The sequence below is a fragment of the Halichondria panicea genome, chromosome 11, assembly GCF_963675165.1.
Source record: "Halichondria panicea chromosome 11, odHalPani1.1, whole genome shotgun sequence".
Lineage (NCBI taxonomy): Eukaryota > Metazoa > Porifera > Demospongiae > Suberitida > Halichondriidae > Halichondria > Halichondria panicea.
This window is the reverse complement of record NC_087387.1, coordinates 5433846-5449338: the sequence shown is the minus strand read 5'-3', so window position 1 is coordinate 5449338 and position 15493 is coordinate 5433846. Positions and strand designations below refer to the sequence as shown.

Here is a 15493-nt window from a genome sequence, read left to right as displayed (position 1 = left end):
CTGAGCACTCGGTTAAATAAATTCATAACCTGCAGGAAGTTATTTAGCTACCTGTAATACAAACAGCAAATAGCTTACGACGGTCAAGTACCATGCATCATAATAATATAATGTGAAGACACTCTATTGCATGGAACTATTTGCACGATTCATGTGTTCAGGATCCATGCATAATCTAATTCACAGTTTCGTAGGTCTCCTCTCCTTGAGTGTACTTGACTGCATCATAAGCTGGGTTCACTTTTGTACTGGGGACAGGCACTGTCACTGAACCTTTACCATCTGGGTTGTCTTGACGATTATCCCTTGGGTACGACTCTCCTAATTGTGTACTGCTGTTGCATGTGTGCTTATATGTTAACATGTCTATTGTTACGGTGCATGCCAGCTGTACCTTTGCTTGTTCTTCCTTCTTAAAGCAACACAAGTATTTACCAGTGCAACAACTGTCACTAATAGCAGTACCAACAGAACACCAACTGTGGCCCCCCACACTGTGATGACTGTACCTGAAAGGTGTGAGTATATAAGAATTAATGACGAGTTGGATTTACTGTATTGGCACTCACTGTTTGTACTTTTATGTGTACGACACTTGAGACCAGCGCTCATTATCTGATTGCATTGGGTGCAGTGGAGTTCATTATTACAACAGTACACATCTCCTTTAGTTGGTTCAAAACTCATCACAGTGGATTCTGATAATATTCATAATCAAAACAAATGATTACTATGACTTTGCTCACCATCTGCAGAGAAGCCCAGTCGAGTGCAAATCTCTCCAGCTGTTGTGTTGCTCAGACTAGTAGTGCTGACCCCTCTCCACTGACCGCCAACACACACCTCCAGTCTGCCTTCATTGTGGCTCCTCCCATCCACTAGTCGGAACTGACCACTTTGATGGTCAGGGCACATTAGCACTGTACAAACAGAAGTGCATTACACTCCATTAAGTTAGTGTACATTAAGTTATAGTTGTGACACATGCACGAGTGCCACATGGGATATATTGGCGGCCTCGAGGGAAAAGGCGCTACTGAGCCAATATATCCTATGTGCGCACGAGTGAGCTGTGTAACAACTGATTTGTTGCATTCCTTGTGCATTCCTTTCCGTGTACACATCACTCCTTTTATAGGACAACTAGTTTCAACTACTTGTGGTGGCTGTGGAATGCACCAAACGCATGAAAAACGTTTTCTGCCTACCACTGAATCTGTTTAACAGTGTTATACTATAAAAGGGACCGTTTCAGGTTACTGGGTGGAGGGTGGGCTTTAGGTCACTTCAGCCATACTATGCCAGTATCTAGATAGTGGCACAGTTCAAGGCTTGACCTGTGCCATATGGCAGATATTGGCACAGTGTTTCCTTTGATCTGCCCACTCAAAATGCAACAAGTTAGATAATACCTGCTTTCGGCAGAGTAAATATAGCTGAATATTGCAAAGTCTACATCGATGTCCGGTATGCACTAATGATTGTGTCACTCACCATTGTGTTCTGATTCACAAGAAACTCCAAGGTCCCTGGTATGGTCGTCAGGGATTGTTGAGGTTACACATTCCAGTCCTCCATTAGTGTTTTTTTTAGAGCAATTGTAGACAGGCTTTGAGAGACTGTAGCCAAACCGTGAAACTGTATAATTATTATAGTGCATGGTTATTATAATAACTGCTATAGCAACATAGAATTGAAAACTAACCGCGACTATGTGATGTGTTGTAGAAGTCCAGTATTTGTGATTGGCTTCTGCAAACAATTTCAGCAACTTCCAAAGACTGATTTGTTTGAACAGTTCCCCAGCGACCACCCACACACACCTCCACTCGTCCCTCTCTGTCAGTGGATCCACCCACCAGTCTTATGGCTCCATCAGTGCAGTTAGCTACACAAAATGTGTTTAACCTGTTCATTCACTTCCGAAAATTCATACCTGGCTCACAGAGTAGCCTTGCATGATTTCCACTCTTACAGGTATCCTCTCTGCTAGTTATAATTCTAAACGGATCACAGTCTTCGAGGGAGCTCTCCGAACCATTCATACAACTCAAGGAGACAAATCCTCCAGTCCAGGTGTTATCATGACTTACATATGCATATCCTGTAAATTGTACGGTCATTATTATTTAGTAGAATAACAGTCCAGTACTTCACCTGTAGATCTATATCCCAGCTGCCTACAAGCAACTGCAGCTTCACTGACATCCCACAATGTCATGTATCCAGACTCTCTACATACTCTCCCCCATTCACCTCTGAAGCAGTATTGAACATACCCAACTATACTAGTATCAGCTGGGTCCTGGATAAGCTCAACATCTCCATTAGTGCAATTGCTGACACCTGTTCAGTCAATAAAGCAGACCAGATAATATTTACATACATGCATGTGCATCCACCAAGTGACAGACTGAGTAGAGAAAGTAGTATACCTTGTGCAGTAGCAACCAGTGCTAGTGTGGCTGCTATGAACAGATGTAGAGTATCCATGATTGTACTAGTCTCACAGTTCATCAGATTTGGTTGACGTCAACTGTGCAACTTACTTACTTACTTACTGGTGACTGCATGGTTGTTAATTGTATTCATGCCGGACATGCAGGAAGTTATTTATTACTCTAATGCTTACGATAAAGTTCAGTTATAATAATCTAATGTGGGGATTCAGGTTAACAAATTAATATATCGACCTATTACCGTGTAGCGAGTAAAATTGGCAACAAATTAATTTGATAAATATTATCGCACGCTAAATTATGTCATAAGCATCATTGTTGCATTTTGAGTGGGCATATCAATGGAAACACTGTGCCAATATCTGCCATATGGCACAGGTCAGATGGTGAACTGTGCCAATATCTAGATGCACAGTATGGCTGAGTTACCTAAAGCCCACCCTCCACCTGAACTGTGCCAATATCTAGATGCACATGCAGTATGGCTGAAGTTACCTAATGTCCATGCAAGAACTAATAATCCCGAATGGAAGTTCATAGCTTCATTTATCTTAACATGCATCAGAGGCCATCTATAGTCTAAACCACTATACTTGGCCTATGTTTCATATTATTCATGACTGTAGGCATTTGGGCAAACCGGTATTTGTCACAGAATGTCACAATGCTTGTTTAAATCATCTTTATAGGTGTGGGATGCTTGATAAACAAAAATTTTGCTTTTATAAATCAAGACTGTTGAGACATCAATAGTTTCGAGTAACTTCCTTCTCGGTGAAGTGAGTCAATTTCAAACTGCATTTTGTCTCCATGGTCACCACTTTGTACTAGTGTGTTGTACTCTGCGTCACGGCCTCCCTGGGTCACCATCTTCCTAGCCACCACAGAGTAGGTCGGCTCTTCCTCTCCATCCACGGATTCATAATCCGGATTCTCAAATCCTCTTTCATCTTCTGAATAAGATAGCTCAAGTGTAGCTGGTTTCACTTCATTATCATGCCTCTTCAGTGCAATAGCTTCTGTTTGATGAAGTTCTTTATTTCGATTTGCCAAAACTGTGTCATCATAAATTGGGTTCTTGACCTCAAATCGGCCGCCATTTCTGTGTGTAAAGGGTAAGATTAAGCTGATAGTTATGCATAACTAGCTCACATTTTGTTTATGCCACATTTTCTTCATTATCATACAGGTGATTATCCATCCCATTGTCATAGCAACTATCATAGCTATCAGGACGCCAAGAAATGCTTCGTATACTGTGTTGTATTACAGGAAACACTATCAGTTATGTGCTCCGAATTAGTACCTGTAGAAATCATATTCAAACAGTGGAATGCCATCACTCACTCGGCTGGGTTGTGGTGGTGGTGGTGGTGGCGGCGATTGCTTCTGTTGTTAGGCACTGTTCCCGGAACTGGTCTAGAGCCACTCGAGTTATTTTGTATGCTTCTTGAAATGAAGCGCAAATCACTCCACTGTCCATTGTGTGGTTACATGCTGTGAGTGGAGACAGCTCACATTAGTGGCACTTATGCTATACTGCATGCATGCATAATAATTATTATGGTGAACTCACCATCTCCAATGAAGCCCAGTCGAGTGCAAATCTCTCCAGTGTTGTTTTGTCTCGAGTCATTATAATTTTATACTATTACGATAATTCCTTAATAATCTGTTTTCAAGAGATTTATAATTTCACTGAGCCTAATCGACTGGGTTAATATGCTGTATCAATGACTACAATATCAATCCATATTAATTTACAAACTGAAAGCTGTCAGAAATGTTTGTAATAGAGGAAAATCATTTGTTAGCTTTTCATATTCTCCCAGCTTTGAATTGTGTTTGTAACACGATGCTCCTGTGTCAGATCCTCAAATCCCTTTACTTAAATATACATTGCCATTTTTGCTAGATCTAATACAGCACATGAAGCCATCGCTATCTCTACAGCTACCATATAGAATTAATTGTTCCCACAATTACAAAATTACAAATGTTCAATTACTGCCTCAGCTTTGAGTATTCTCCTCCCTCCAACATTGCGGTGGTATCCTTCTCTTTAGCGAAGGTCTTGTCATATGGACTCTCGTCATCAGGTGATGACGTTTTTTTGGCTTTCTTGTTAATGCCTGTTTAAAGGTGCTGCTCAGCATTGTGAAAGTTATCTTGATTCTCGATAGCTTCATCTCTTACTGGTGGTGGGTTGGCTGCCTTAGCCTCATTCAGCCTTGGCTGATTACGACCGATTACATCATAGTTGTCTATTACTGGCTCATTTATTGTTGCGTATTCGTAGCCAGGGCCTGCCGTGCTGTAGTTATGTGTAACTGGTGTAGCCTCACTGTAAAGGTGCTCATCTTGCATTGACAAAAACGAGTAGTTTTCATTTGCAATTGTAGCAATCGCAGCTCCTGGTGCACTGCAACATATTTATCATTAGACTGTGTATATACTGTACGAAGAAAGATAAACTGATTATATTATGCTAGTGAACATGTACTTAGTTCTAAGCCAGACCATAAACTGTGATATTTAACTTGGTTGTAGCAATGGTACAATAGCTATATACCCGATATGAAGTGTTATTTGATGTTTAGTTGAACGCCCCCCTTAATTCTGAGGAGGTTTTATAGTTCGTATATATACTTGTGAACTGATTTACAAACTTCTAAATTGCAAGTGTTGCAGTATGAATGCTGTCAATATTTCCTTACCTCATTTCAATGCTATCATTTTTGCGAGCTCTGGTTCTTTTCCAAACAATAACAGCACATGTGACTATGCATCCGGTAGCCATTGCCAACACTAGAACTACAATCACAGCAGTTACAGATCCACCATCGCCAGTAATTTGGTCTTGCTGTGCTGTAGTGGTCTCAGTGGTGCTTATTGTTGTTACTGAGCTTGGTGGTGTGACGGGCATCATTGTAGTTGGTGGCATGGTTGTGGAGTACTGACTACTACAGCTTAGACCAACACTCACTGTTAGATTGCAGTGAGTGCAGTTGAGTTCATTATTACAACAGTACACATCTCCTCTAGTTAGTTCAAAACTCATCACAGTGGGTTCTGTTATAATAATAAAACATTCGTAATTATGGCAAACATAAATTATTGCGTTTAACTCACCATCTCCAGAGAAGCCCAGTCGAGTGCAAATCTCTCCAGCTGTTGTGTTGCTCAGACTAGTAGTGCTGACCCCTCTCCACTGACCGCCCACACACACCTCCAGTCTGCCTTCGTTGTGGCTCCTCCCATCCACTAGTCGGAACTGACCACTTGATGGTTAGAGCACATCAGCACTGTACAAACAGACGTGCATTACACTCCATTAGGTTTGTGTACATGCTTTCCTATTGAATATGCTTATCTACCGCATTGATATCGAACAATAATGATTGTGTCACTCACAAATTTGTTCAGATTCACAAGAGACTCCAAGGTCTCTGGTATGGTCATCAGGGGATATTGAGCTTAGACATTCCAGTCCTCCACTAGTGTTTGATGAGCAGTTGTAGACAGGCTTTGAGAGACTGTAGCCAAACTCCAAAACTTTATGATAATAATAGTGAAGTGATTGTTACATGTTTGTATAACATCGCTTAATAGATTGAAAGCTAACCGTAACTAGATGATGTGCTGTAGAAGTCCACTATTTGTGATTGGCTTCTGCAAACAGTTTCAGCAACTTCCAAAGACTGATTTGTTTGAACAGTACCCCAGCGACCACCCACACACACCTCCACTCGTCCCTCTCTGTAAGTGGATCCACCCACCAGTCTTGGAGTTCCAGTAATACAATCAGCTATACAAAATGTTTCAACCATTTCATTCATTTCCGGAAATTCATACCTGGCTCACAGAGTATCCCTGCATGATTGCCACTCTTACAGCTATCCTCTCTGTCAGGTATAACTCTACCAGGATCACAGTCTTCAAGAGAGTTCTCTGAACCATTGATACAATTCACAGCGACAAACCCTCCAGTCCAGGTGTTATCATGACTTACATACGCATATCCTGTAAATTTTACGGTCGTTATTATTTAGTAGAATTATTATTATTACAGTCCAATACTTCACCTGTGGATGTATATCCCAGCTGCCTACAAGCAACTGCAGCTTCACTGACATCCCACAATGTTGTGTATCCAGACTCTCTACATACTCTCCCCCATTCACCTCTGAAGCAGTATTGAACATAACCAACTATCCTAGTATCAGCTGGGTCCTGGATAAGCTCAAAATCTCCATTAGTGCAACTGTTGACACCTGTTCAGTTAATAAAAAGCAGACCAGATAATATTTATACCTGCATCCAAGGAGTGACCGTAGTTGTGGTATACCTTGTGCAGTAGTGATGAGTGCTAGTGTGACTGCTATGAACAGATGTAGAGTATCCATGGACTATAAGTTCACAGCTCATCTGATTTGACTGTAGTTAACTGTGCAACTTAGTGACTGGTGACTGATTGTTAATCGTATTCATGCCAGACATGCAGGAAGTAACTGTAATGGTTACGTGTCTAATGTGGAGATTCAGTCATGTGGTTATTACTATGTCAACCAATTTACGACAAATTAATTTTGACTATTGGTCAATCAAGATGTGGCTTAGCTTGATAATCAGTCCCAGTATATCGCACGATAATAGATTATGTCATAACCATCATGCATAACCATCCAATAATAGGTTAATTACTTCATAATATTAATAATAAAATTATTGTAGCATTATAATTATGGTTGAATTAACTCTATAGCCAGTTACTATTGTGTGTAGTTTGCAACTTGAGAGATGTTTGTATTAGAGACTGTCCAAGAACTATAATAATCCCGAACGGACCATTATTATTCATGGCTATAGGCAGTTAGGGAAGTTCATAGCCTTAAAATACATCAACTACTATTGTTACATCAGAGGCCATCCAAACCACCACTTTGGCCTATTATTTTAGTAATCATATTCGGGGCTATAGGCATGCATTTGGGGAATCTAACAGACATTTGTCACACAATGTTTGTTCAAATAAACTTTATGAATCAAGACTGTTGAGACATCAATAGTTTCGAGTAACTTCCTTCTCGGTGAAGTGAGTCACTTTCAAACTGCATCTTGTCTCCATGGTTACCACTTCGTACTAGTGTGTTGTACTCTGTGTTACGGCCTCCCTGGGTCACCATCTTCCTAGCCACCACAGAGTAAGTCGGCTCATCCTCACCATCCACCGATTCATAATCTGGATTCTCAAATCCTCTTTCATCTTCTAGATCAGTATCCTGTGAATTTTCTCTATTCACATCATCTTCTTCCTGTTTAGATAGCTCAGGTGTAGCTGGTTTCACTTCATTATTATGGCTTTCAGTGAGATAGCTTCTGTTAATTTGATAGAGTTCTTTATTTTGCCCTGTTTCTCGATTTGTCAAAACTGTGTCATCATAAATTGGGTTCTTGACCTCAAATCGGCCGCCATTTCTGTGTGTACTGTGTAACATTAAACTGATAGTTATATGCATATAGCTAGCTCACATTTTATTAATGCCAGATTTTCTCTTCATTACCATACAGGTGATTATCCATCCCATTGTCATAGCAACTATCACAGCTATCAGGACGCCAAGAAATACTTCGTACACTGTTGTATTACAGCTAACACTATCAGTTATGCGCTCTGAATTAGTATCTGTAGAAATCAATCAATCAATCATATTCAAGTAGAATGCCATCACTCACTCGGCTGGGTTGTAGTGGTAGTGGTGGCGGTGATTGCTTCTGTTGTTAGACACTGTTCCTGGAGCTGGTCTAGAGCCACTCGAGTTATGTTGTATGCTTCTTGAAATGAAGCGCAAATCACTCCACTGTCCATTGTGTGGTTACATGCTAAACCATCAATGAGTGGGAGACAGCGCACATTAGTGGCACTTATACTGCAGTTATTGATGGGCACGAAGCCAGCACCAAACATACGGACTTCACGTGCTCCTGTCATTACAGTATATCAATTATAATAAGTGATGATGTAATAATGCTTTATTTACCTTCTTGTGGATACCCCAGTCTACTACACACTAGACCAGCTTCTCTGTCCGTCCATCCATCACCACACACTGTACCCCAGCGACCACCCACACACACCTCCACTCGTCCCTCTCTGTCAGTGGATCCACCCACCAGTCTTAGGGTTCCGTTAGTGCAACCTGTACAATTATTGTAGTTTAGCGCCAGACACTTACAGCAAGTATTGTCTATAATTATTAATGGCTGTAAGACTCAACCAATAGTACTTGGAAGCACACACACAAATTAAAATATCAATTGCCAATGAGCTAATTTAGATATGGCCTCTATAATTATACTCACCTGGTTCGCAGCGCACCCATGCCTGTGACCTACAAGAGCAGCTGCTTTGTGTCACTCCACTGTGACAGTCCTCTATCCTGTTCTCATGACCCTCACAACTAGCCTGTAATCTCACCATCACTGTTTGCGTTACCATCGTGGTGGGATCGGGGCAGGAAGAACCTGGTTGAGCGTCTACATGTGTGCATGGGTACACAGTTATAATATAATTATACAGTTTACGAACTTGATGCCGACTGCATGTATATATGAGATGGTGTGTGATTGTGTAGTTATAAAGATTATGATCTCTCGATGATTTGTACTAGCGCATATACAGCTCTTATAAACCATGCAGATTTCTGTACTTCACAAGTACTGTGATGAGTAACATTATATAAAACACGATTCAATGTGCTGTATTTACTCATGTCACTGTATCCCAGCTGTCTGCACGCAACTTTTGCAGTGTTTGGGGTCCATGAACCACTGTTAGTGCATATCCTCCGCCAATCTCCATTGAAGCAGTAACGAATGTACAACCTCCCATCGCTAGGAAACCCAGTCACAGCGTCTATCTCTCCATTAATGCAGTTTTGAGCTGATACGAAAATAAATTATTATACTCATGACTGAAACCATTGATCAATACTAACAAGTATATAGTTTAGACTGTTGGTTAGACACATTTCTACATAGAATGATAATGATATGTCATGTTATATAGCTAGCAGTATAAACTTGTTAGTTCCTTGGGCTATAATAGTATTGAAGTTGTATGCTTCGTGATGTAGTAACTGCTTTTATCTTCTATAAGTACCTTGAGTTGTTGCCGAGTGTTCCAACAGGACCAGTAATGTATAGATGGCTGTTCTGATATGCCCTCTTCCTAGGGTCATCTTTGTTAGTTCTCTCGTTGCTTGAGCTCTGTGACTGTGATGTCAATTTCTAGATATATACTATAGCACAGCTGACTATAGCTATATACTGTGTACAGAATAATTATTGTTGCAGCTTGTATGGTACTAGATATCAGCTAGTTGGTAGTATTAACATAAACATCTGAAGTATTGCATGAGTCCAATGCCCCGTGGAATACTGTATAAACTCCTAACTCCTACACTTGTGATAATACCAACTGTAAAAGTGAACTTGTAAAGTGTTGGCATAACTGGCACAGCCAGCATCTGCACTAGTGGTCGTATTGAATTTCAGTAGTCTTGTAATTATCTGAAGATCTATAGTAGCTATTACTCGTTGAAAGCTGAACAACGTCTTGTATACTAGCTTGTTGGGAAGACTCAAATGCACTGTCTGTGATTGTATGATAGGGAAGTTTCCAAACACCAGTAGAACAGTTCATCAAGAGTGTAGCAACTTTAGACAACTATACGGTCGCTCTGAGGTTGGCAAGGCGTGCTGACTCTATTACATAGAGAAGAAACTGTGGGGGGATGCAGCGACTCAAAAACCCCGGCCTATTGCCTACTTCGATCCTTGCTAATCTGACCATGCAGCTGTATATACACTTATTGTGTGGTAGTTTGCCAGATCAGCTCTGACATTGTCCCAGTGTACACAATGCAGCAGAATTCTCATTGTGTAGACAATGGCAACCATGCATTGATCATAATGTTGGTAAATGTATCAAATAATGCTCTACATGGCTATAGTGGCTATTAGGATGATAATACGAATTTTAAAAAAATTGTTCGATAGAAGGAATTGTTCACTTCTGTTAATGAACAGATACATAATCATCATCTACATCGTAGTCTTGGTTACTCGCTTCCCCCGGCCCCATGTAAGTTGGGTTGCTATACTGTTTGCTTCCCTCAGCTGTAACGTTCACGTCACCATTTGTCGCTGCTTTCTCTGTTGACATGCTATAATATGAATACAGTTCATGTAATTAATCAAAGAATATCAAGTCAGAACCAGCAATACTGCATGCATGGTAATGAGTGTCACAGCTGTTTGCTACTTAAGGTGTATCATATTTCCCAACGTTATTGTACTGATTGATGTGTGTGTGCTTAATAATCATGAGCTCAAATTACTGCTTACCCATTCTGTGAAAGTTTCCTAGTAGAACTACGTGCAGCGTACGTCCATGTGATTGCCATGACGACTATCACCGCAATCAGTATGGCAATGATAACTCCCATTGCTATTGTAATGCTTCTTGAAACATTGCTGTCAGTGTTCATAGTATCTATAGCTAGAGAAAATTGGTATATAATTATGTCATTAGTCAATGTAATTCAGCAGACAATAATAAATAAACGAATTACATGGGCGAAAAATCAAGATTAGAATGACCCTGTAATTACGTACGTACATCAACTGCTTCGGTAGTCAAATTCAAGTGTACAGTACGTATATAGGTATGCATACTTGCTTACTAGGCGGACAGGTAGAGTTTGTAGCTGCTACTAGGTTCATACTTGTGCACTGCTTGGAAATTTCTTTCACGTCACTGTAAGTACGACACACCACTCCGAGGTCCATGGAGTGATCACATGACCCGTCAGTGAGTTGACTGCAGTTCAAATCACCGCCACTCAATAGTACACAGTTGCTGATCGGTACAAAACCAGGAGAATATCTCACAACAGTAGCTCCTGTACACAAATTATATAGCTTATAATTATTTATCACCTTCTTAAAGTATCGATCTAAAAAAAAGGTTGTTTCAGGCCAAAATCTTCTGTTTGTGAGAAAAAACATTGGCTTGGTGTTTTCAAAAATTGGCCTGTGTGGGAGCTGAGTAAGGATTGTTCAATTTCATGCGTTTTGTAGCTCTTTGACAGCTATACGTACGTTTATTGAAGTGTGCCATTACAAAGATTGGTTCACTTACTCTCAGGAGAGAATCCCAGTTGAGAGCACACAGCTCCAGCTAACTCCGGTGTGTTGTTGCATACTGTTCCCCATCTGCCGTTCATACACACCTCCACTCGTCCCTCATTACACGTGTCTCCGCTCACCAGTCTCACTTCACCGTTATCACAGTCAGCTGGATCGAGTAAATAATTATACACTCATTCAAGTTAGAATACCCAGCAATATGGAATACATACCTGGTTGGCACTGCACTATTCCATGGAGGGTTGAACCCAATACAAAGTCGGTACTGCACACGCATGTAGCTCTCTCAGTGACCACTCCGGCACAATCCTGTACCCTGTTCTCAGTCCCGTTACATTTCATTGAGATACTGAAGAACTTGTCAGTCGGTGAAGTACTACAAGCACCACCCCATGTTACGGGCACTGCGTGCATGGTGGGTGTATAGACTGTGCATTCGATCATCGCACACTTACTTTGCCCAGCATAGCCTAGTTGCCTGCAGGCCACTGTAACTTCCTCCTCTTCCCACAAACCATCATTAGTGCACAAATTTTGCCATTCACCACTGGAGCAGAACTCTACAAAGCGATTTCCTCCTTCTGCGTCCAATCGGATCTCTCCGTTAGTGCACTCTAAGCTTTGTGATAGAAGAAAGCAGTTGCTGAGTAGTATATATTAATTAATATTTGTAAAATTACCTGTTTGAGCCTCCACAAGCTGTCCAATTAGAGCCGTAATAATAATGGCTTGCACTAAAACAGCCATTACAGCACAATCTTGTTATGTTATTCAATCTCAGACTAGCTGGTTGCTCACAGTTCAATTTCTATAGTCTATTTTTCTACTATAACAGCATGTAAGGTTATGACGTATATATAGGCTACTATAATTATACATGTAACAATCCCATACATAATTAATTGTGTATATATAAGGGGCTATATAATATGCTGTTAATGTGGGATCACTTCTCACCACGTTGACCAAAAGGAATTGCAAGTGACCACTGACAGTCTGTAACTCATCAGTCTGTGAAATTAACATGCATGTAGTTCAAAGTTTACAAAAACAGAGACATTCCTTACGCCTTTAATCTTTTACATCAGCTGTCGTTCTTTAAAAAAGTTTTGTATGTAGTTTGAAAGGTTTCTTTCTAAGCTTTCAGAGAATTAGAATGATACTAAAGTCACGGCTGCTGAAACCCAGTGTAACCCTGGCATTTTGCAGACTCAGCACGCAATGCTAGTGCAAAATCTATGGCAAGGGTTTAAACCGAAGATAGTACTATTCTTTAATTAAACGGGGGGTGAACATACAGTGACTTGCTTGCCTCAATCCCCACCCAAACAATGTCATACAAGTGTCTTCAGTCGCTGCAATCCACTGTTAATACTATACCTGCAGCTATATATGGAGTGAATAGTGAATTCACTGATTCCTATTGGTTGATTCCTACGATCATTTCTGTTCATAGCCCTCACATGTTACCACAATTCACTCCCCCTCACACACACACACACATCAGGTTCTGGAAAACCCTTCTTCCTCTACTACGCTTTCCAACACATGCACGCTCCACAATTTTCTGGCCAAAAGTTTAGAAATTCAAGTAAGAGAGGTAACTATGGCGACTCGCTGAGAGAAGTGAACTGGGCTGTGTCTCAAGTGCTTCAGGCTCTCTCTAATACTGGTGTATCTGACAACACTGTGATCTTCCTCACTGCTGATAATGGGTGAGTGAAGATGAAGCTTGTATCAGAATTTTATGCTCTCGAAGAGTTAATTATGTACAATATACCATTTCCGTCTATTACTCACAAAGTTTGTTTTAAGTATGGGTAAATTTCACAAATTCATAATTTTGCTATGCACCTATAACACCATCTTACAACTAATCTTGTACCTTCTCTATATGATAGGCCTGACTTGAGTCAAGGAGATAACGGAGGGAGTGCTGGTCCACTGCGGTGTGGCAAAGCCTCAACTTGGGAGGGAGGAATGAGGGTACCCAGCATCGCCTGGTGGCCGAACAAGATTCGTCATGGACGCACACACCAGCTGGCATCAACACTTGACCTTCTCCCTACCATATTCAGTATGGCGGGGCAGAGCTCCCTAAAGACACAAAGATCGATGGAACCGACTTGTCCTCTCTGTTGTACAACAAGAATGGAAAAGTGTTTATAGTATACTTGTAGTCTAACCCAGTGAACTGGTATATCAAGTTTAAGCACAACTTTGCTCTTACGTGCAGTTTAATCTGAAACAGAACAAATAAAAGTCTGATAGTATGTGCATATGTGTGTGTGTCTGCATGTGTCTGTCTATAATGTATACATGCATTTTTTTCATTCAGAGTAATCGCGACTGGTTTGCTTATTTCCCCGAGTTTGCCAACGAGACTCGAGGACCGTATGCACTGAGGTGGAAGTCGTACAAGGCTCACTACTATACTCAAGGGTGAGTGAGAGTATACAATTATAGATTCCATAATTATGTGCTCAATGTATTTTTTATCTGCCCTATGACCAACCCCCCCCCTCCACACACACACACACACACACACACACACACACACACACACACACACACACACACACACACACACACACACACACACACACACACACACACACACACACACACACACACACAAGCAGTGGTCTCTGTCCTAACGATTATCCGGATGAGGTGTGTCGTTCCAATACCCCTCTCGTTGCTCACGACCCCCCACTGCTGTTCAACCTCAACGCTGACCCCGGGGAGCTCCGCCCACTGGACGCCACCAAATATATAAGAGTGCTAGAGAAGATAGAAATGGTAAATAAGAAGTACTGTATTTAAAGTACTGTGTTACGGATGGTAATGATCACCATGCAGACCTATTTTGTCATACGTACAACATTGAGAATGAGTAACATACCTCACATAATCAATCATGTAAACAATAAACAGTGCACGGTACACTGCACTAATTCTTGGAACATGATATCTTATTTCAGGGAGTCTGCATTCAGAGGCCAGGGGTTCTATATACTGTCGTGCACATGCAATAATTGTACATGATTGTAATTTGTACTAATGCATGTTCATCTGCCACCGTAGATTCGACAACAGTTGCTGTATGACTTGGAATGGGGACAATCTGAAGTGCTGATGGGACAAGATGACTCCGCCCAACCATGTGCAGTACCCGGCTGCGAGCCATTCCCATACTGTTGCCGTAGCAACTTATTGCAAGACAATCAGTCTTTAGCATGGCTATGAGTTAGAGTAACTTTAATTTGTACCAAATGACCTGTTGTAGTTTATCGTTTCATTTGTATAATTTATAGGGACATTATATATAATAGGATGATTATTCCTTTGTGCAAATTAAGTATTAAATATTGTTCAATGTACCAAAGGGGGATTTAAAAATAAGTATAAGCTATTCCAAATGCTATACTCATGGTTATGAATATATATATATATACATAATAGGCTACCTCAAGCATCCATCTATGCATGATCTCACCCAAGAGACCAGTGCATGGATACTATACTATGCATGTGGTGACCTTCCCACGCAAAAATGTACTCTTGCACTAGTAAACTGTATGTACTTTTTATTGGAGAAGGTGATAGCTGCATCAACTTTGTGTGCATAGTTATTAATCAATTACACACTATAATAAAGTAGTAGTTTAGTAATACTCGTTTTCATTATTATAGTTCCTCCTGTATTGTATGACATTGTTCACTTTTGATCTGAATATTACATTTTGTCGTGTCCATTGAAGTTGAAATCCATATACAGCCATTCACTACAGGGTTTATTTTGTTGCGGGTTGGCGGGT

General features: G+C 40.7%; 4 protein-coding genes across 8 annotated transcripts in view; 1 reads left to right on the top strand and 3 right to left on the bottom strand.

Moving 5' to 3' along the window:
• Window positions 1-15060, top strand: part of LOC135344053 (arylsulfatase A-like) — a 44775-nt gene extending 29715 nt beyond the window's left edge. The window contains exons 7-11 of the mRNA XM_064541130.1: window positions 13180-13387; window positions 13574-13831; window positions 14011-14114; window positions 14315-14474; window positions 14760-15060. Of these exons, the coding sequence (XP_064397200.1) occupies window positions 13180-13387; window positions 13574-13831; window positions 14011-14077 (533 nt within the window). The 3' untranslated portion in view covers window positions 14078-14114; window positions 14315-14474; window positions 14760-15060. The remainder of the gene's footprint in view (window positions 1-13179; window positions 13388-13573; window positions 13832-14010; window positions 14115-14314; window positions 14475-14759) is intronic.
• LOC135344043 (scavenger receptor cysteine-rich type 1 protein M130-like) lies at window positions 26-2564 on the bottom strand. Of its 2 annotated transcripts, none has more exons than XM_064541117.1 (9): window positions 2436-2564; window positions 2158-2346; window positions 1937-2104; window positions 1706-1888; window positions 1495-1638; window positions 747-920; window positions 570-698; window positions 395-509; window positions 26-332 (listed from the first exon to the last, which is right to left on the bottom strand). In XM_064541117.1, exons 1-9 carry the CDS (start codon window positions 2515-2517, stop codon window positions 176-178), a joined length of 1341 nt encoding a protein of 446 aa, XP_064397187.1. In that variant the 5' UTR covers window positions 2518-2564; the 3' UTR covers window positions 26-175. The 2 variants fall into 2 exon arrangements, with proteins under 2 accessions (XP_064397187.1, XP_064397186.1); XM_064541116.1 differs by having other exon boundaries at window positions 27-335.
• LOC135344039 (antigen WC1.1-like) lies at window positions 3034-10324 on the bottom strand. Of its 4 annotated transcripts, XM_064541107.1 has the most exons (8): window positions 10113-10322; window positions 9622-9734; window positions 9229-9402; window positions 8823-8996; window positions 8501-8659; window positions 8196-8444; window positions 7992-8145; window positions 7480-7946 (listed from the first exon to the last, which is right to left on the bottom strand). In XM_064541107.1, the coding sequence occupies exons 2-8, from the start codon at window positions 9698-9700 to the stop codon at window positions 7505-7507; spliced, it is 1431 nt and encodes a 476-aa protein (XP_064397177.1). In that variant the 5' UTR covers window positions 9701-9734; window positions 10113-10322; the 3' UTR covers window positions 7480-7504. The 4 variants fall into 4 exon arrangements, with proteins under 4 accessions (XP_064397179.1, XP_064397177.1, XP_064397176.1 ...); XM_064541109.1 differs by lacking the exon at window positions 7480-7946 and adding an exon at window positions 3034-3561 and having other exon boundaries at window positions 9622-10324; XM_064541106.1 differs by having other exon boundaries at window positions 9622-10322.
• Window positions 10433-12576, bottom strand: LOC135344054 (scavenger receptor cysteine-rich domain superfamily protein-like). The gene is made up of 7 exons (XM_064541131.1): window positions 12353-12576; window positions 12128-12286; window positions 11885-12076; window positions 11665-11820; window positions 11207-11425; window positions 10869-11022; window positions 10433-10687 (listed from the first exon to the last, which is right to left on the bottom strand). The coding sequence occupies exons 1-7, from the start codon at window positions 12417-12419 to the stop codon at window positions 10540-10542; spliced, it is 1095 nt and encodes a 364-aa protein (XP_064397201.1). The 5' UTR covers window positions 12420-12576; the 3' UTR covers window positions 10433-10539.
• Window positions 15061-15493: the final 433 nt, after the last annotated feature.

Coding starts and splice junctions, on each gene's coding strand:
- LOC135344043 (XM_064541116.1), bottom strand. CDS start 2,517: ATGAACTGTGAGACTAGTACAATCATGGATACTCTACATCTGTTCATA. Junction 2,347..2,435: donor ACTGGTTGCTACTGCACAAG/GTATACTACTTT, acceptor TTGACTGAACAG/GTGTCAGCAATTGCACTAAT. Junction 336..394: donor AGAAGGAAGAACAAGCAAAG/GTACAGCTGGCA, acceptor CACATGCAACAG/CAGTACACAATTAGGAGAGT.
- LOC135344039 (XM_064541106.1), bottom strand. CDS start 9,700: ATGACCCTAGGAAGAGGGCATATCAGAACAGCCATCTATACATTACTG. Junction 8,660..8,822: donor ATGGGTGCGCTGCGAACCAG/GTGAGTATAATT, acceptor ATAATTGTACAG/GTTGCACTAACGGAACCCTA. Junction 8,146..8,195: donor TACCACTACAACCCAGCCGA/GTGAGTGATGGC, acceptor TGATTTCTACAG/ATACTAATTCAGAGCGCATA.
- LOC135344054 (XM_064541131.1), bottom strand. CDS start 12,419: ATGGCTGTTTTAGTGCAAGCCATTATTATTACGGCTCTAATTGGACAG. Junction 11,821..11,884: donor AATAGTGCAGTGCCAACCAG/GTATGTATTCCA, acceptor TACTCGATCCAG/CTGACTGTGATAACGGTGAA. Junction 10,688..10,868: donor AGGAAACTTTCACAGAATGG/GTAAGCAGTAAT, acceptor TTCATATTATAG/CATGTCAACAGAGAAAGCAG.